The sequence below is a fragment of the Desmodus rotundus genome, chromosome 12, assembly GCF_022682495.2.
Source record: "Desmodus rotundus isolate HL8 chromosome 12, HLdesRot8A.1, whole genome shotgun sequence".
Taxonomy (NCBI): domain Eukaryota; kingdom Metazoa; phylum Chordata; class Mammalia; order Chiroptera; family Phyllostomidae; genus Desmodus; species Desmodus rotundus.
In genome coordinates this window covers 15,928,099-15,948,554 of record NC_071398.1, presented here as the reverse complement: position 1 = coordinate 15,948,554, position 20,456 = coordinate 15,928,099, and the positions used below count along the sequence as shown (strand labels likewise).

The window sequence follows — 20,456 nt, the reverse complement described above, 5'->3', positions numbered from 1 at the left end:
TTTATAATACTTAGAACAAGTCACCTTGCAAAGACCCGATTCAGGAAGACCTGCATAGTAGGCACGATTTTCTCATTCTGTCACCCAGCTCATCTTCTCCATGTTGAGGAGGGCTGTTATTAATTGAGGCCATCGGAAGATAAGGTCTAATGCTAGCTCCTTTCCTGGGTATCCCAGTAAGTTTAATTTCCAGCGAGGGTAAGATAGAATGGGCTTAAAGGGGTGTCTTTCCTGGTTCTTCTAGGCTTCAGGATATATTGGGAATGAGTTACAAACACACGTGGTCATAAGGCCAAAACAAGGCTAAGCAGAGAAAATAAGTGTTTCAATAAAAAAGTGAACGCACGCATGCCCTCCTCCAAGGTGGACATTGTGTTGACAGCACAAAATTCTGGCTACTTTCTTTCTTTCTTAAAAAGGTTTTACTGTATTTTGCCACGTACAATGTGCTCCCACGTTTTGTGCACATTATACATGGATTATACCCATTATTATACCCATGTATAATGTGCATCCTTATTTTTCCCTCAAAAATTTAGGCAAAAAGTGTGCATTACACATAGACACATTGTTGCCTCTCAATAGGTTGCCTCTCGCCCCCCAAACTGGGGACTCAGCCTGCAACCTAGGCATGTGCCCCGACTGGGAATCAAACTGGCAACTTTCAGTTCATAGGCCAGCACTGAGTCCACTGAGCCACACCATCCAGGGCCTGGCTACTTTCAAATTGGAAAGAGGGCCTGGGAAGAGGTAAAAGCTACCTCATGACTCAGGGGTAGTGATGCCTTCCCTCTCTGATCCCAGTCTATCGGCTGGTCTTCTGGGCCTCTGCCTCTTACTGGACTCTCTACCTCCTTTTTAAGCTGCCAGAACCACAGAGGTCCTTGGCCAGCACATCTGTTAACAACAGAGAATTCACTGAAACCGGGGATTATCTTTTGGCACTCAACTGCTTGGGAGCTAGTGATTAGAAGGGGAAAAAAAACAAAACACCAAACTTCATCAACAAAGTGGCATTTTCATTTCAGCTGTTCCTGGGGGCAAAACAGAGCAGTAAAGAGAACTCCTAGATTGAAAGCTTTGTGGTTATCTCCACTTCTCATTAAAGTGGCCCTGATTATAATCACACCTACGATTACAAGATTAACACACCTGGTCTCAAGGATGCCACAGGAAGAGGAATCATACATCCATCCCATCCCATTTCCTTTTCTTTATTCACCGAGTAAGCACAATTTATAAATTTCAGTAAGTGCAGACTAGAGCTGTTTAGGAGAGAGGTGTTTCATTCACGTGGCTTTTTCAAAGTGACAAAAATCTTCCATGGCCACAAATTATGTCAGTGCTGCTGGGACGAGCAGCGCTGCTTTTATTGGCTACACACGGGTGTGAGAAATCTGGACAGTGTTTCCTTCTATTTCTTCTCTCGTTTTACAAACCAGACACTTTGCTCTGCCTCGCTCTCTCATTATTGCCTTTTCCCTCTTACTCAGTAAGAGTGTGTTGCACTTAGAGAACTTTGTAGACTTATTTTAATAGTGTTGTATCATATTTCTATGTAGATGTTTATCCTGAGATAACTTTACATTTACAGGTAGGTTGTGCAGACGGCACAAAGCATTCCTGTATACGCCTCACCCGGCTTCCCGTTTTGTTAGCAACTTGTATAACGACGGTTTATCTGTCAAGAGTTCTGTAGATCTTGACAATGGATGTGAAACACTCACTCTTTCTTAACTCCCTCTTTACAGCAGATTCTCAACAAGATCAGAGTGTATTCCACAGCAACTTAATTATCTGAATTACCGAGTTATGATCTGTACGTCCTCCACTCCCATCGAGGTCCTAGATAATAACTAGGGGGTAACTAATGAGTCCAAGCTTGTACAAAAATGGTGTCAGAAACTTGATATGGCAAAATGCCAGCATGAATAAAGCCTGTGTGTCTGACAGAACAATCACTCTTCCAATGGCTTCACCGACACCTAGTTAAACACTGATGCGCCAGCTGCAGAGGAGCATTGTGGGTGCCAGCACGTGAATTATTTACGCAGCCTCCCCCTGCAAAGTCAGCTGGGGACGAGTGTCCATTAAGATCGAGAAGGATATTAATTTAGAGGTCACTCATTGTGTATATTAGCTCACACATATACGGATATAAATACTACCTTCCTGCGTTTGCTGTACACTGGGGAGAAATCCAGCCAAACCCACTGGAGGAGGAAAAAAGTTTAATTTATGCAGCAACTAAAACCTCATGGATTGAACCCTTAGCTAGAAAGAGAACATTCTAAATGAGGCCCCTTAGTAATTCAGAATGAACTACTATGAGTCAGGAAGACAAGTCACTAAAGTTCAGGCTACAGAGGCAGGCTTAGCGCATTCTAGCTAGGTCCCCTTGGAGCCCATTCCACTGAGGAGAATGCCAGGACTCCGAGTCTCAATCTATACATTTATGCCCTGGTTTTTCTGTAGCAGTTAGTGTGTAATTTACCTACTATGTACAATTTCCTGCTACAAAATCCCTGCTTATGGATTCATCCGCAGGAGTCAACCCAGGTGAAAGGTTGGAAGCCTGCCCTGGTGAAAGGAAGACTGATAAACAGACAAAAACCACAGGTAAGGAAATGGCAAATGGGAAGAGACTGGCTTACCTCTGTAGCTTTCTGGCTGAGTCCCCGAAGCAACAGCACAATCACATGGATGGCAGCTCTGCGCACTTGAACTTCATGGTCTGTTTTAGCCACAGCAATCAGGCAAGCTGTTACCTAGGATAGTGAGGGAAGAAGTTAATAAAACTCAAGACTGCAAAATTACATAAAGCCTTTCAACTATGTCCCACTTTCTCTACATCCATCACGAACAATCTGGCTCAGAGAGGGGTGGAGAGTTTCCATTCTCAACAAAGAGGAAGAGATCTAGTGGTAGAGATCCTGATTTAGTCCTTCTGGGGGAGAAGAACAAAACCTGGTTTGTAATTCAGGAGGGAAATTAGGGAGTGGAAAGGGATACACAGATACAGTCACGTGCAGTTCAATGGCGGGGATACCTCCTGAGCGACACATTGTTAGGCAACTGTGTGGCTGTGCGAACATCAGAGTGAACTTCCACAAACCTAGAAAGTATCTAGGTTTGCTACACGTCTGCTACACCCCTGGTCATATGGTGTGCCACCATCTCATATGGGGTCTGTCGTTGACTGAAATGTCATTTATGCGGCATATGACTGTATAATAAAGGTATGGTCAAATGCAAATACTTCCTCGAAAGAGGGAAGATGTGGTCCTGGCCGGGTGGCTCAGTTGGTTGTGTTCGTTCTGTACACCAAAAGGTTGCAGGTTTGATTCCCAGTCAGGGCACATACCTAGGTTGTGAGTTTGGTTCCCGGTTGGGGCGCGTATGAGAGGCAACTGATTGATGTTTCTCCCCCTTTCCCCACTTCCTTTCTCTCTAAAATCAATAAATACATCCTTGGGTGAGGATTTTTAAAAAGGTGGGAAAAACTGTTACTTGACCCCCTTTGGAGACACTGAATCAGAGGAAGAAAAGATGGTCCAAAACACCATTTAGGGATTGAGGACCATGGAGAGTTAGCTAAGCAGGCTTCAGAGTTCATGCTCAGGCCTGGTATAAATATGAGTGTGTCACCAATGAAAGTTTCTGCCCAGGGACAGAGAAATACGCAAATATTCAAACTGATCTTCTTTAGCATGTCCAGACTTCCCAATCCTACAAATCCAGCTCGTACTCCATGTGAGTCACCAGGAACTAATTTCAGAGACTCCCTGCCTGGGCTGCTTCTTTTGTGAAATAGGCCTTTCAGTGCTCATTTCCTTTAAAAGATGGCTCTATAACAGAAAAGACTAGAAATTACCTGCAAAAGAAGGTACCAGATATATAGCTAATAATTATAGGTAATAAAATGAGAGTTTCTATACCCTGTACCAGCTGCTCAGGCATAAAAATATTCCAAAACCTCAACAAAGAGGTCACACTAAAAACAATAGCAATAAACCTTTCTGAGGCACTTGTGAAAGATTTAAAAAGGAAAAGCAAAAATTTTAAGACTGCGACCAATGACAGCACCAATTGGAAGGCAAGTGAATTATTCAGTTGATCTCTCGCATGCTTTGTTATTGGATTTACTGTGTGAGTGTGTTTCTTGGCCAACCGTGGAGGAATTTTTAACCATGATAAGAAAATAGCCAGACTGTGTATTTGGAAACATGCATAAATACATATTATGCTCAGAGAATGGTTTTTAAAAAGGTTTTTAAAAATATAGGCACAAATGAAGACACAGGCTTATGCAGAAATTTTAACTATGCGGGTTGTATTTTTCACAGTTTTCAAGCGGTTGGGCGTAGTTCAAAGTGTCTAATTAATCAGTGATGGCAGAGAGATGAGAAGTAGTTTGTTCTTAAATATAATTGCATCTGTGGTGCACTGGCATTCAATCACATTGTACATCTATTAGATAAACGCAGCTGGCAAGTGAAGGGAAATCCCAGAAAAGTTCAACTGTCTGGGGGCTGTTTTTCACTGAGACCCCGCAAGCTGCTCTACCCTTGACCTGGGACACCCTGACTGAAAGCCAACAGTGGCTTCCATGCCTCTGGCATTAACAGTAGAAGCAACTCAGTCCTAGGAGGAATTCCTTGGGTGGCCTCCAAACAGGCAACAATATAATAGCTACCTCCTCTTGCAGGCTTAGTATTTACAAGGTAAGAGCTGAAATCAGAAAAACAAGTTAGAGCTAGGTCTGAGTAGTTCTTGACACATGAAAGTTTAGCTTATTCTTTTTTTTTTTAACATTTTATTTTTTAAAAGATTTTATTTATTTATTTTTAGAGAAAGGAAGGGAAGGAGAAAGAGAAGGAGAGAAGCATCAACATGTAGTTGCCTCTCCTAGGCCCCCCACTAGGGACCTGACCCACAACCCAAGTATGTGCCCTGCCTGGGAATCGAACCGGCAACTCTTTGGTTTGCAGTCCAGTGCTCAATCCACTGAGCCACACCAGTCAGGGCAAGGTTACTTATTCAGTCTGATAACTAGAGTGTGAAAGCCAGCACAGGGCCATGTAATATGCAGCCACTCCCAAGCCTCTTTGCCTGCTTCCCCCTAGGTTTTAGTTTTGGGACCTTCTTTCCAGGTTTGGCAGATCAAGGCTTCCTGGTCTAGAACCCTGCTAGGACTGAGTGTCCAGCTTTGTCACCTCTGCCCTATTCACTATGCTGAGTAGACCACACTCCTACCTCATCTCTCAGTGTAAGGCCAGGTCTAACGATCAGACATTTATTCTATAACTGGGATAGACAGAGGCATCCTGGCTGGAAAAGAACTTCTGCAGCAAGGCCAGTTCTTGAATGCCCGTGCCACCTTGAAGGTATGACTCACAGAGGTGCTGGAATGGGTTCCTGCTAGCTACAGGCTATGAGTGATTTATGCACCAGACTACACGAAGCCCATCCGCAATCAGCCAGCCGAGACAATCTGGGAGAGTCCTGTGAACAGGAGAGCGTTCATGCAAGTTCCTCAATACCTCTGCCACAAACACCCAGTTCTGTGAAATACATGATGCTCAGTTATGCAGAATGTTTTTAAAGCATCAGAATTTTAATATGATCTTACGGATATCACCTAGAGATAAGAAAGGCCTTCTGCTTTTCGGGTTAAGCTCCCAAAACCAACGTGTAATGCTGCTCCTCTGCAGGCCAGTGAGACAGACCCCTCGACCAGCACTAGAGCAGGGAGGCCCAACGGCCAGTCTCTTCCACCTGTCCAGTCTGAACAAGTCACTCCCATGGCTAGTCTCTCTCACCTCCAACCCCAAGGACATACTTAACACTGCCTTCCACCCCTAAAAGCTTTGGCAAATAGACAGATGATGTCAGGTCTTTACTAATTTATGAACTGGTGTAATATTTCTATTCCACTTCGGAGTCCTCCCAGAGGACAGAGAGCCATCCTGTATGATCTTCATGTCGCCTGCCCTAAGGGTCAATGTACCTATTTTAATAAACCATACTATGTAAGGCTTTTTCTTCATTGGCTAAATTTTGTAAATCATATCCACTTCTGAGAGCCAGACAGAGAGAAAGATGATTGCTTTGGAGACACTAAAGGTCAGTTTAAGCAATTTGACACTTGATAGGAGCCAACAGAAATAAGGAACAATATCACTTCCCAAAGAGCTGGCACACACCAAACATGATTAGAACTATATAAATAAGGAAAGTACAAATGGCAAGATTACAAAAAAAAAAAGAAAGAAGGAAAAATAACCTTGGAAAATTCTAGAAGGGAGGTACCAAAGTTGAGTATGTATTAAGAAAGCATGATTTCAATTTTCCAACTGCATCCTCATCCCGTTTCCTAACACTCCCGTTGTCAAAATTCAGTTGGTCTGCTAACTAGTCTGAAACTAGACCATCTGTCCCTTTATATTGAAAACTAAGAAACCTTAACAGCAAAGGCAGTGTGGCCTCTACTGTACATGTGCTCAGCCTGTTCGGTTAACCTGTAGGGAAAGAGCACCATGGTGGTCATTTTAGCTTCCTGGAGGTTTCCCAGGACATCCACTGAGTCCACATCTCAGGGCTCTATGTGCCCTTCCACTGCACACACCCTGTGGCTTAGAACACTGCACTGGCTGTGGAAAGCAGTAACAAATTCAGACCATGCAGCGGGATCAGAGGTGGCAGCTTTGCATCAGACCTCAAAGCTCAGCTTCGTGGGCGCCACAATGAAAGTGCGTTGCTCCTGCGCTGTCACCCGGGGCACATCTTATTCGCTGCACTGAGGCTGGGCCTCTCACTGTGGTTGACATAAATCATACTTACTTCTCACAGAAAATGATGAAGAAGAAAGAGCCTATCAAGATTTGGTTTCAAGCAACATAGCTCTTGACAAGAACAAGAAAATATTGGGAAAAATAATAATGCTCTCCAAACAAGTTAAATCTTGACATCAACAGAGAGGGGAAACCTGAATTCCCAGTATGGAAAATGTGGAAGAGCTGATCCTGTCCTTTACATTTCTTCCCTGCCAGCAGGCGCTGCCACGGCACAGACAGTCCGCAAATCTGGACCCCGCCTGACCAGTCGGATAGTTCTCTTCAGATGCCGGATGGCTGTAACCTTGACCCCTAGATCAGATGTTAGGAGATCCTATGGTTTGTTCAATTTTACATCAAAACAGATTACGCTTCTCCTCCTCTCCCTGGCTGGTACTTGATCAATGTAACTTCCTCACTGCCCTGGCACTTCTGAGGGTCCCAGCTCTGGGTTCCCTCAGCACCCTGTACTGCTTCTATGACCTCCCTCTATCTAGTCCACTGTCTCTATATTCCTCACTCACACTCCACTGAGATTTCCCCAGGGAAACGGACTGGGTCCTTTATCTGTGTCCTCTAACATACCTGGCATCCGTGAAATACCAATGAAGGAGAATTCCTTCAGATTGCAGCCAAAGACAAGTTTTCTCAAAGTTAAAGTTCCTTCTCTACCAGTACACAGTGGGGCTAAGCATTTCTGAGATGACAAAAGACTTCCAGAGTTTTCATGGGACACTGAAAGAATGGTCGTTGAAGAAGACACAGCAATCTTTAAAATAAATTAGATCACTTCATTCATCTGCTTTGGCTTCCAATCTCACTCGCAGCAAAAGCCAAAGTTCTTACAAGGCCCCACTTGGGCTGTGACCCTCTCCCTGCTTCCTTCCCTTCCCCTCTTCACTCTGACACACTGGCCCTGCTGTGCGTTAGGCCAGCTTGCTGTGCTTGCTGAGTCAAGCCCGCACCTGCCTCAGGGCCTCTGTACTTGCTGCTCCCTCTGCCTAGAACACTGTCTGCCCAGGTATGTGCTTGGTCAATGCCTTACTTCCTTCAGGTCTTTGCTCAAATGTTACTCATCACTTTTCCTGTTCATCCAAGTTCACATACAATAACAAGCTCCCTTCCTGACCCTTACCTTATTAGGATTTATCTCCTTAGCCTTTATTCCACCAACCATAGTACACATTTGTTTACTTGCTTGCTTGTTTGTTACCTAGCTCCCCCCTCTAGAACGTCAGTTCCATGAGAACCGGAACTGTGTTGTGTTTAGAGCCGGATCCCCGCCACCTCGCTTGGTTGTAGTCCCATAACTGGCACAGAGTAAGTGCTCAATCAATGTTTGTTGAAAGAAGACATGAACGAAGAACTACTTAGGAGCCACGTATCCCCCTTTTCCCATGTAAATGAACAGGAACAGTCTGGCTATAGGACTCAGTGAATGAAATACTAAGACTACCAGGTGTCCAATCATGTTCAAACTTGCAGCCCACCCCAGGCAGCTGGCGTGGTACTCAGCACACGGCAAGTGTGAGATGCTACATAAGAAAGCACATCTAAAGAGGAGAGACAGAAATTATGTGGGATGGAAACACCTGGTTTTCGAAATCAGAGCGAATACATTGCCTTTCGAAGTTTCACTTCCAAAAGCAAGTGCTGTTAAGGTGAAGCTACATGACCCTTCCTGTCAGTAGCTTTTCTCATATGGTAAGTCTCTTCCTTTTCAAGGACACAAAAACAATCTTTTTTTCCCTTTTTTAAGTTACCAGTAGTTTACTGTACACATTGTTTTATACCTTGATCTTTACTCTTATAATACGTCTATTATACTTATAGACGTATAATATTACATATTATTACGTATATTACTATTACTATTACGTATAGTATCACTATTACTATTATGTACGACTATTATATATGTCTTTTCATTTCGATACATGCAGTTCTCACTGAAATCCATCACATTCTGGAGCATACGTATCCTGCTTTGCTTAACCAACTCCCCATCTATCAACATCTAGAAGATTTCAAAATTTTTACTTTTACAAAAATTTTATTGAATTTATTGGGGTGACATGGAGTAATAAACTTACACAGATTTCAAGTACACAATCCTATAATACGTCATCTGTATATTGTATTGTGGTTCACCACCCCAATCAAGTCTCCTTCCATCACTACCTCCCCCCCTTACCCTCTTCTACCTCCCCCCACCTCTCTCCCCCTACTAATCACCATACCACTGTCTGTGTCTATAAGGTGTTTTTTCTTGCTTCACCCCTTCACCTTTCTCACCCAGCTCTCCAATCCTCCTCCACTCTGACAGCTCTCAGTCTGCTCTCTGTATCTATGAGTCTATTTCTATTTTGATTGTTACAGTTTATTGTGCTCACTAGATTCCACATATGAGTGAAATCATACAGTATTTGTCTTTCTCTGACTGGCTTATTTCACTTAGCATAATACCTTCTAGGTGCATTCATGCTGTTGCCAAAGGTAAGATTTCCTTCTTTTCACAATAGCAGCCTTATAAATGAACCGAAAACATTTATTGACAGAAAGCAAAGAGGAGTGGTTAAGAGCGTGGATTCAGGACCCGAATGCCAGCATTCAAATTCCAGTCTCGCTACTTCCTGTAGACATGACTTTAGCAACTTACTTAATTTCTCTGTGCCTCAATTTCCTCTGTGAGGATTGGATCCACTGACATATGTAAGGCACTTTTAGAAGAGTATTGTGTTTACTATTATTACTCTTTTTAAAATAGGTAGGAACTAGTCTTCCCAAATAAGCCTTACCCTCCTCTTCCTTCAGTATGAATCAAACAACACACTGAGTACCCACTATCTGCCAAGTACTGCAACAGGCACTTGGGGCGCAAAGGTGAATACAAAGTGGTTCAGCCCTTGTTATGCTCGCAGTTTATTAACGACCATAAACACTGCTGGGCTTGATGTTACTGGGAGTCCAGGTCTCTAGAAGTGGGGCAGGGTCACTGCACAAGAGGTTTTCCAGGCAGGTGCCCCCACAGCGGCGGCTCCTCACATCTGATTTTAAAGTTGAAATAGAAGAAAGGGCTCGCTCTTTGTGTTAGCGTCCATGGTAAGCAAAGAGTCCACTACCTATTCACACTGCATTTCTGAAGGCTTAATAAGCAATGCTGGATTCTTACTGTGAGCCAGAAGTTGTAGAGCTAACAAGCTCTTCATGACTTGGTCCCTGCTACCTGTCCTGCCTCAGCTTTGCCACCCCCTAACCTCCCACCCCCACACCTTCAGCCCCAGCCTTTGGATCTCCCCAGAGGTCTTCAAACCAGCCAGGCTGTCCCACACCTCAGTGCCTTTACGTAAGCTGCCCCCTCTGCTGAAATCCTCACCTGTGCCTTCCCAGGCTACCCAGCTACTACCTGATCTCCAGATTTGGCTCTAAGGGGTCTCTTCCTTCAGTACATCTTTGTCAGCACCCAAAACTGACAGGGGGGGCTCCTAAAATGTGTTCCCACAGCACCTGTCACAATGGACTGCAACTGTAATCATGAAGAAGTGATGATGCTTCTTCAATGTTACAAAACCTGCTTTAGCTCCATCTTTCTAACTAACGAAACCAAGAAAGTTCCCTAATACTTTCACAAGAAATTATATGCCACCAGCATCCTATAGTTTCCTTAAGAGAGAGAAAGGGAAGAAGAATCTAGTGACTCTAAAAGAAGTATGGTCTCAGTTTTGGGGTTCAGAGAGGATCTTGATGTTCAGACATTGTCTGGGTTCACTGGTTTTAGAAAACGTATGGGATCCTGTCAAGTGTGAGCTGCTCTACTTGGAGATGCGGGGGAAACTTACCGGTTCATGGTTATGTTTAAAAAACATTGTGATGCTTACACAATTCGGGGGGGGAAAAACCCCATATAATTGTACCCTTTAAATGAGTGAATTGTATGGCATGTGAATTCTATCTCAATAAAGTGTTATTAAAAAGAATAACATTTGGGTTTGATTCAAATCATGGTCTGAGAGTTAATTTCAGTTCATAGTTTATGGTTCAGTTTAGGTTGAGACAAGTAAACAGAAAAAAATGGGAACCATTTTCAATATCTGACCCAGAGGAATTATAATAGGCTGAAATCTTTACATGACACAACCAAATAGTCCTGCAAAGGCCTTCTCTTAGGTGTGACAAGTTGTGTTGCTAAAGAACAAGAGATGTGCTAAGTGACATCCAGAACAACCAAAGAACCCTAACGGTTGATGTGCACTAGAGCAACTGAAGGTTTTAAGTCAGTAATAATCATTGCTTCTAAGTTATTTTTTAAAAGATACAAAAAGTTGGACACGGGGTATGTCCCTCAGGGGAGAGTGAAAGGAGAGGAAATGACTGGTGTATAACTTTCCTAAAAACCCTACGTTGGAATTTAATAGAAGAATAGCCTTCATAATCAATAAAACAAAGCATTTAAAGGTCAGGAATCGGGAAATGCCATAGATTCAATGTATGTATAATCCGTGCATGTGTTTCTTTCCTTATTGATAAGGCGCAATCACCGCACACTGAAGAAAATTCCTTCTCAGGAGGTGCTTCTTAAGATTTGACGTTCAACATGGTCAGCCCTAGGATGCTGAAATTTTGTAAAAGAAGGAATTTGTATTACAGTTTTCTAAGCTTTTGGTCTTATAAAGTTACATGCTTTATGTAAGAACTCTGGTGTCGCCCTGGCTGGTGTGGCTCAGTGGATTGAGCACCAGCCTGTGAACCAAAAGGTTGCTGGTTTGATTCCCCGTCAGGGCACATGCTTGGGTTGCCGGCCAGGTTCCCCTGGTCGGAGGTGTGCGAGAGGCAACCAATCAATGTATCTCTCACACAATGGTGTTTCTCTCTCTTTCTCCCTTCCTTCCCCTCTCTCTAAAAGTAAATAAATAAAAATTTTTAAAAAAAACCTCTGGTGTCTTATAAATAAAAAGGTAATAATGTAAGCTATATTTTATTTACCTACTTATAATTTATAAGCCATCTTCTTTCAAAAATATTTAAGGAGGTCAAGTGCATTGGTCAGAAAAAGACTCCTGGGCACATATTAATGAGCCTTTTTTGTTCACCATCATCTTTAAATAGCAGTTCCTACCACATAGTAGGTATTAATATAGCAGATATATATTAATCTACTGATGACTAAATAAACCTCAGGTCGAAGATAAAATTCAGGAGGCTAGAGGAAGATATCATAGAGCAATGCACACATGTGCAACAAGATGTACATTTCATTAACTCGGAAACTCCAAAATCAGGAGGAGCATCTAATGCTGACATCTTCTATGGCTATTATTTAGCTGCTCGTTTATCCTTTACCTACTATGTCCCAGGCACTGGGTATAGAGTGGTGAACAATACATATAGCTTAACTAGTCTTTTCTGGTAAATGACTGGGAACACAGAGCACATGTGACCAAAGAGGACCAATCAGAGTATTTGCCTGAGATTTTTCTGTGAATGGCGATGACACCTGACTTTGGCCCAGAGACCCAAGTAAAGTTTCATCTGCACTTCCTCAAGGTTTCCTCAACCCTGTTAGTTACCTTGGATTCTTTATAAAAATCCTCTTGCAGTTAAAAACATTCTAATATAACTTTCAATATATATGCCAAACTAGTGAGGCTGAGAGATGTTAAATGACTTACCTGACCTGGAAATAGAACACAGGTCTTGTGACTGCCAACCCCTGAAGCTATTTATAAGTCCAAGTGAAAAAGAAAAAAAAAGCTTTAGAGAAAGGAATCGGCACGCAATACCTCATGAACCACTGAGCCCAGCAGAAAGTCCAGCCTCTGGCACAGCTCTCCGAGGTTGGATAGGCTGCTGGCCCTGTGAGCGCTGTCTGGGTCTCTCGCCCCCCGCAGGAAGGTATGGACCAAAGCTTCTCGGTACTTGGAGACCATATCCCCTACAGAAAAAAGGAAGAAATCAAAACCTTTCAAAGCAAATCATCAACTTCTTAAAGAAGGAATAATGACATTAGCATGGTACATTTTATGGTGTTTTATACTCTTTAAAGTACTTGCATAACCATTAAAAAATCATGCTCTGGAAGAACATTCAACATTAGGCAGGAAGAAGACTAATAATTGACCATTAGACAGAGTAACAGTGAGGTCACTGTTGACCTTGACAAGAATGGTTTTGGAGGACTGGTTAACGCCACCAGAGAGTCAAGCAGAGGTTGCTTAGAGAACATAATTTCATTTATCTCAGTCACTTGAAAGGGGAGGAAGAGGAAGTTTGTTTTCCCTTAAGGACAATGTACTTTCCATTCAATTTAAGAAAAAGATAGTAACCAGAGGAGCAGGGGGGAGAGGGTTAATGGGGGAAAGTAGGGAAAGGTCCATCAAGGAACATGTATAAAGGACACATGGACAAAGCCAAAGGGGGTAGGTTCAAGGGTGGGAGGCAGGGATGGGTGGGGTGGGGAGCCGTGGTGGGGTGAAAATGGAGACAACTGTATTTGAACAACAATAATAAAAAAAATTTTAAAAGAAAGAAAAAGATGAGAAGTAATTTCTCTAGAATGCTCCCAGTTCCTAACATACTACATGCAGTCATAAGACTCTTCCCCTGCCCAGTGAACATCAACACATATTGGGGAAAATGAATCAGTGGTGACGTAGCCATAGCCAGCTTCAGAATAGAGGGGACTTTGTGCCTATTCTTAGAGTGCAGTTCTGAGTATCAGTCCTGGAGAGGCAAATACATGCACAAGGATGCCCGCATAAATGTTTTCCTGCAGAAGTGTAACAGTAAAAATGAGAAGAACAAATTAAATATTAATTAATATGGAAGTGGTTAATAACCGCACACATTATGGAATACTATGCAGTCATTAAAAGGAACATGACAGAAATATATGCACTAATATAATACGGAAAGACCCTGTTAAGCAAAAGAAACTAATAGAACCAGCATCATTCCATTTATGTATGTTAAAATGCACACACACACAACTCTCACTATTAACAAACCAAACTTACAAATTTAAATAAGTACATTAAATACATAAATGCATAGAAAAAAAAGGATGTTCTCAGTACTGAAGATAATACAGCATGAACAAGAAAGCAAAGTCCCCATCTTCAGGAAGGGGGGGAAGAAAGGCGAGCAGTAGATAAATCTTCTGGCAGCAATAAGGTATGATGAAAAAGGTATGATGAAGGACGGCGGGGGTTGGGGAGGGATTGAGAGCCGGGGTGAGGGCTCAGGGAAAAGTTCTCAGGGGAGAAGACTTGCAGGAACAAGTCATGTGAGAACCGCGGGGGAAAGTGAAGAGAAGAAAGGACAACAGAAGTTTTATATTCTGTGTAGAAATCATATGGCTGTTTCTTATACTGACACACCATAAAAGAAAAGAGCATACCATTACATTTTTAAAAAATCAAAGTTTAATGTTCCATTTATGTAATTCCTGTCCTGCCTGAGCTTTGTTACTAGTTTCCAAATGAGCATCCATTTAGCTGCATGCTCCACCAAGACCACCATCCCCAAGTACACCTAACAACCAGGGAGCCCGTGGGAAGGTCAGCACGTCGAGAGCCGTGCCTGTAGCCAGTCGGCTGGCTGTGGGCCCTCTTGGGACCTTGTTCTCCAGGCACTGAACTGGAAGATCTGGAACACCAGCTGCATCCACTCTGCATCGCTCAAAGTACCCTGACATCATGTTCTCTATAACCTGTTCTCTCTCAGACCTCACGTACACAGCCTAGATTTGTCATACCTTTGCTCAGACCTGTTCTTCTTCCAGCAAGAAGCTCTGCTTCCACTTCCTGGGGGCTCTGCTAGCCTCCCTCCTCCTAGCTCCTACCGTGCTGTGCAAGTTTCTCAAGACTGTACCGAATCCTAGTCTCCAGGTTGGGGGTCGGCCCTGACTAGGTTTCTATGCAGAACAGAATGAATGCATGTGGTTAGAGAATACAACTTCCAGGGCTCCAATTTGACACAGGCATAGCACTTAAAGATCCTACCTAAAGGGTTTTTAATTTGAGTTTTAGAGATCCCTAGATGTCAGATACTGTTGTGTACATCTCATTGGCATCCTCCCATTCTTCCTTGCAAATAGCACTCTAATTTTGTTGAATTATCTACCTTCCCCTGGGCCCCAACCACCACCCGTGCGATTCAGGCGAAGGTCTTCATTGGTCCAAGTGAGTCATGGTGGACTATCCCCTTGCCTTGAGTAGTTTAGGTACAGGCATGTGACCCAGGCTGGGCAACGCGATGTGAAGGAAAACCTGCTGGAAGCCTCTAAGAAAATGTTTTCCCTCCGGCTATGTTAAAGATATGACACCTTAGAGGTGCTACTGCCAACTTGAAACTATGAGGGACCGGAGGAACAGGCCAAAAAGCGGAGGTTGGCAGAGCAGAAAGACGGAAAGAATTTGGGTCTTGAATGATGCCATGGAGCCAAAGAATGAACTAGTGCTGGACTTCTGTTATGTGCGATGATCGACTCCCTAGTGTTTAAGCCAGTTGAGTTGGGCATTTCCGTACCTGCAGTTAAAATCACTTAACTGATATAATATGAAACCTGGAATGTTCTTTAAAATTGTAGAGTACTTCTGTCAGTTCTGTCTATCAGTACAAAACCAGAAAAGTCAGATTTTCTAAAACAAAGGAATTTAAGACAAGTATATGTTTTTTAAAGGCTTCAAAAGTCAATTTTATAAATAACATATAACAGAAGAAAAACTTAAAAGTGGTAATTTTTCTTCTAATTACCATTTTAATTGGGATAATAGTCTAGGATACAGCATAACTCTTATAATATCACTAGTATATATCACTTTCCCATTTACCAACCTTTTTTAAAAAAGGTAACTATTTACAGTAGTAGCTCATGTGAAGAGAGCTATAGGCTGAGGGTATTTCACAACTACTGACGTTATAACCTAGCTCATTATGAACTAAAATCACAGCTCCGGGGCACCCAACGACTATTCCTTAGTTTCTAATTAAGCAACGAAATCTCAATTATCCTATTCACTCCTGGTTTTGTTTTTGTTTGTTTGTAGGTTTTTTGGTTCTTTTCCTTTTCCAGATGAAGTAGTATTCCTGATCCACTTAAATTTATTTGAACCACAAAATGCTGAAATCCTAATTCACTTTTTGTCTGAAAGAGGACATACACTTGACCCCTGACAAGGGCAAACATTCATACCATCCCGTTGAGTTGTCTCCTTAAAAATATGCACATTTTATGGCTTTTACAAAAAAATGGTACTGATTTCCGAATTCCTTCATCTCCATTTTCAGAAAGTAATCACCACAGGCTACAACATAGACTGACAGTTACCCATGGAACCGAAGTTAGGGAGACTATCACCTTTTCCTCAGGATTTCTAAATAGCTTCAGGGAAATGAACACAGTTAAGTAAATCCAAGCCCACTTTTAGAAACGTACTCAAGTAGGTGCTGGCTGGAAGGGTTCATCTTAGTACAGCATTAAAGAATTCTACTTCGTGCAGTGACAACGGCAACACCTGGCTCTCTGCATCTTCATGTACTTGTCAGGATGTCAGCAATGATCAACTTTCCTGAGAGGCAAACAGCTGTGTACTCGAGGAAGCAAGCCTGAAGGGTCTATAATTGTTTGAACAGACTTGATAAAAATGAGTTGCTTCGGAAGGTGAAAAATCAATTGCATAGTGAAACAGAGAGCTGAAAAATTTTAACCTGCCTATGACTTGCTTGTATCAATCATCGTGTATGTGATGAGATTCTTTTAACAAATTAGGATTTGGAAGATTTTTATCCAGTTTTTCAATGGTCCTCTGAAGTCTAGATTGGTAGAGACTCATGTAGCATATACCATTTGCCTCCATAAAAAACCTTAGATGACTTACACTGTGAAAGTACGGTACCAAAGCTGAATTAACACAACAACTTTTGGAGTCAGGGGACCTGCTGATTTTTTTCCCATCTTTTTTTTTTTAAAGATTTTATTTATTTATTTTTAGAGAGGGGAAGGGGAGGAGAAATAGAGAGAGAGAGAAACATCAATGTGTGGTTGCCTCCCGTGTACCCCACACTGGGGGCCTGGCCAGCAACCCAGGCATGCGCCCTGACCGGGAATAGAACCAGCGACCCTCTGGTTTGCAGGCCTGAGCTCAATCCACTGAACTACACCAGCCAGGGCTTTTTTCTTTTTTATTGAACTTACTTATTGGGGTGACACTGGTTAACAAAATTATATAGGTTTCAGGTGTACAACTCTACAACACATCATCTGTACATTGTATTGTGTGTTCACCATAATAAGCTAGAAAGAAGAAAGTGTAATTAAGAAAAACATAAGGGCCTTGGCTGGTGTGGCTCGGTGGTTTGGGCATCCTCCTGCAAACTGAAGGGTTACTGGTTTCATTCCCAGTCAGGGTTCATGCCTGGGTTGCGGATTCGGTCCCCAGTCAGGGCATGTGTGAGAAGCAACTGATGTTTCTCTCTCACATCAGTGTCTCTCCCTCCTGCCCCCTCTAAAATAAATAAATGAAATCTTTTTTTTTTTTTTTGTAAAGAAACAAAATCTAAGGGAAATTCAATTACAGTATTTATAGAAAAAAATCTGTGGACCCATGCAATTGAAACTCGTATTATTCAAGGGTCAACTATAGTTGAAATCCCATGGTATGCAGACTTTTCAGATTGGCTTCTTTCACTTCATAATATGCATGTAAGGTTTCTCCATGTCTCTTCATGGTTGGGTAGCTCATTTCTTTCATGTGCTGAAAAATGTTTTGTTGTCTGGATGGACCACAGTTTATTTACACATTCACCTACTAAAGGACTATCGTTTGCTTGTTTTGGCAATTACGAAGAAAGCTGCAATGAACCCTTCATGTGCAGATGTAAGTTTTCAGCTCACTTAGGTTAACACTTAGGAACATGACTGTTGGGTCATGTTGTGACAGTATGTTTAGTTTTGTATGAAACTGCCAAACTGGCTGCCAAGGTGACTGTACCACTTTGCATTTTCAGTTTCCCATTGTTCAAATCTTTCACTTCATGCCCTCTGTGATGCGACCCTGCCTATGTCTGATTGCATTCATCTAGCAGGATGCCCTTTGTTTAGTTCCCTGGTACAGCTGATTTTAAAATGTGGTATATCCAGGGAAAAAGAGGTAAAATGCGGTTCAGCCATGCAATAAAATATGACTTGGAAATAAAAAGAATGAGGTGCGGATACATGCTGCAACAGAGATGAATTCTGAAAACATCATGTTAAGTGAAAGAAGCCTGTCGCACACAAAAAAACCTACTTGTGCACATACAAAAAAAACTGAATAATGCGTTGTAAAAGGGTAATCTGTATGGTATATGAATTATATATATCTCAATAAAACTGTTTTTTTAAGTAAGTTTTGCAAGTCAGAGGAGTAGGAAGGCTGAGGAATCTATTTTAAAAGGAAGCTGGGGGAAAAAAACATAACAATCTTCCCATCGTAGAAGAGAAGTCGGTATGTGTGTAAATAGAATCTGATATGAAATGCACCTCTGCCTTCCAAAAGCCCAGAGACCAAAAGCCTGGGGACGAATCTCAGAGACCGTTCACAATGGCTACTCCCCTCAACATCCAGATTCTTTGGTAATATGCCCACTACAGTGGTGGGGTTTTGCCCTTGACCACCAGTCAAGCAGAACCCAGAGCTTTTCCTCTGCTTTGTGAATGGCATTACTTCTGCCAGCTCTTAGCTTCCTTATTTGTAGTAAAAGACGGTGCCAAAAAAATTTTCAGTCTTCACTACTTTAGAGCCAGTAACTCCCACTGCTTCAGTTTAAAAAACTAAAAATAGTATAATTTAAAAGTCTTTTAAAGGAATCTAGAAAATATTGAAGATTTAGACTCAGAGGTCCTTACACATAGGCACAGCCATTTAGCACACTGTCCCATCTGTAGAAATGGCCGCGCCAAACCTTACTGGGCAAACATGAACCCACGGAGAGCCCATGAAGCCGATGAAGCCAGTATTTAAAAACCTTTGAGCTCCAGCCTTTCATTAGGTGTGACCCAAATTTCTGTTCCTCTTTATTTCATTTCCCCTTATAGACTGGACTCAAGTGGAGACGGAGACCTCAGTCACGGTGTTGAATCCCCCTGTACTCCAACCAGTTCACACGTGTGCTTCCCGTCTCCAAGGTGCCACTTTCCGCCCTTTCACTTTTGGTGTCAGATATTTTGGGGAGGAAAAAAAGCAAAGGTGGAAAAAGATAAAATGAAAAAATACACACTTGACCTCGCTAACTTAATTACTAAAAAAGGGATCCATAAGAAAGACTTTTCCTCCCATCCTGGAGTCCCACTTACGTGGGAGCTGAAGTGAACAGACTCCTAGGGGTCACGTGGGTGGCCACGCGCCCTCACAGAAATCTCCCTGCTGATCCAGTCAGTGAGGAAACGGGACACGAGATGTAGACCTAGCTCTGCTCGTGTGCCCTTTGCTGTCCGTGCTAACACCTATTCATTCTTCCTGAACATCAGGCCCCAGAGCTCTACTTCACTACTGAAAGAAATGCAGTAGGAGGGTCACTGGCTTCTTGTGATGTTCCGTGAACACAACTCACTGTCACGCGTGTGGACCAGAGTCAGCAGAGATTATAGGTTCTGCTGAGGTAAGAGAGAGATTAGATTGGCATGGCAGGTCCTGACAGGCAGGACTTCCCCTCCAAAAGCCATTTAGAGAATTAAATAATTAAATGCAATTAATTTTAGATGAACTTGATCATTAAAAAACGCATAGGTAAATCATGACCTATTAACAATTACTTTTCAGCCCTGAATTTCCCCTGTTGTTCCGGGGAAATCGTCTCTTTCCTGATTTCGGTTTCCCTTCTCCACACAGTGCTTTAGGGACAGGGCACACATTTTAGTTAAGACAACACATGCAGCAGCAACAGTACAGCCCAGCCGTGACATGCTGTGCGATGAGGCAATGCTACGTGCGTTTGTAAGCCTTTTTATTAGCCAAGCGCCTGTGCGCCTATTTTAAGCCTCACAAGAATTTAAGGTAGGTGGGAAAAAATATTATTACCTTTTTATTATGAATGAGAGTAAAATTTAAAGGAAGCCAAACCCAGGTCACACAGCTACTGAAAGACAGACATGTTCTCAAGGCCAGGATTTTGTCTCCCAGGCAGAGGGCTCTTTCTACTGCCACCAGGACACTTCCTTGGCTCTCCATAGAGATGGGCAGGAACTTCCGTTCTAAAACAAAGGACTTGACTGTGGCCAACTGATTCGCCCACATCTCAGACATTTCACGGTCGTTCTCTGTTTAACCTTACAAGGGCACGGGTGGAAGAGAAGCCAGCACCGCATCTTCAAACAGTGTGTAAGCAATAGGGTCTAATGGGAGGAAGTTCCTCTAGTCCGTGGGCAATTCCATGGGCAAGCGTCGGAACTGTTACTTAATGGTCTTCCCCCACCCCCACCCTCACTCTTTTTTTGATTGTTGTTCATGTACAGTTATCTCTATTCTCCCCTGACAACTCCCCACCCCCACGCCAGCCATCTCCACTTCCCACCCTCTGTTACTTAATGGTCTTATTGAAGGGCTGAAATCTGATTAATTCTAGCCTGAAGAAGACAACAAA

General features: G+C 42.6%; 1 protein-coding gene across 1 annotated transcript in view; it reads right to left on the bottom strand.

Moving 5' to 3' along the window:
• The window catches only part of TANGO6 (transport and golgi organization 6 homolog), a 136,345-nt gene that overhangs the window by 23,039 nt on the left and 92,850 nt on the right, over positions 1 to 20,456 (bottom strand). Inside the window, exons 16-17 of the mRNA XM_024556161.4 lie at positions 12,617 to 12,768; positions 2,655 to 2,768 (exon numbers count right to left, since the gene is read on the bottom strand). Coding sequence (XP_024411929.2) covers positions 2,655 to 2,768; positions 12,617 to 12,768 — 266 coding nt within the window. The remainder of the gene's footprint in view (positions 1 to 2,654; positions 2,769 to 12,616; positions 12,769 to 20,456) is intronic.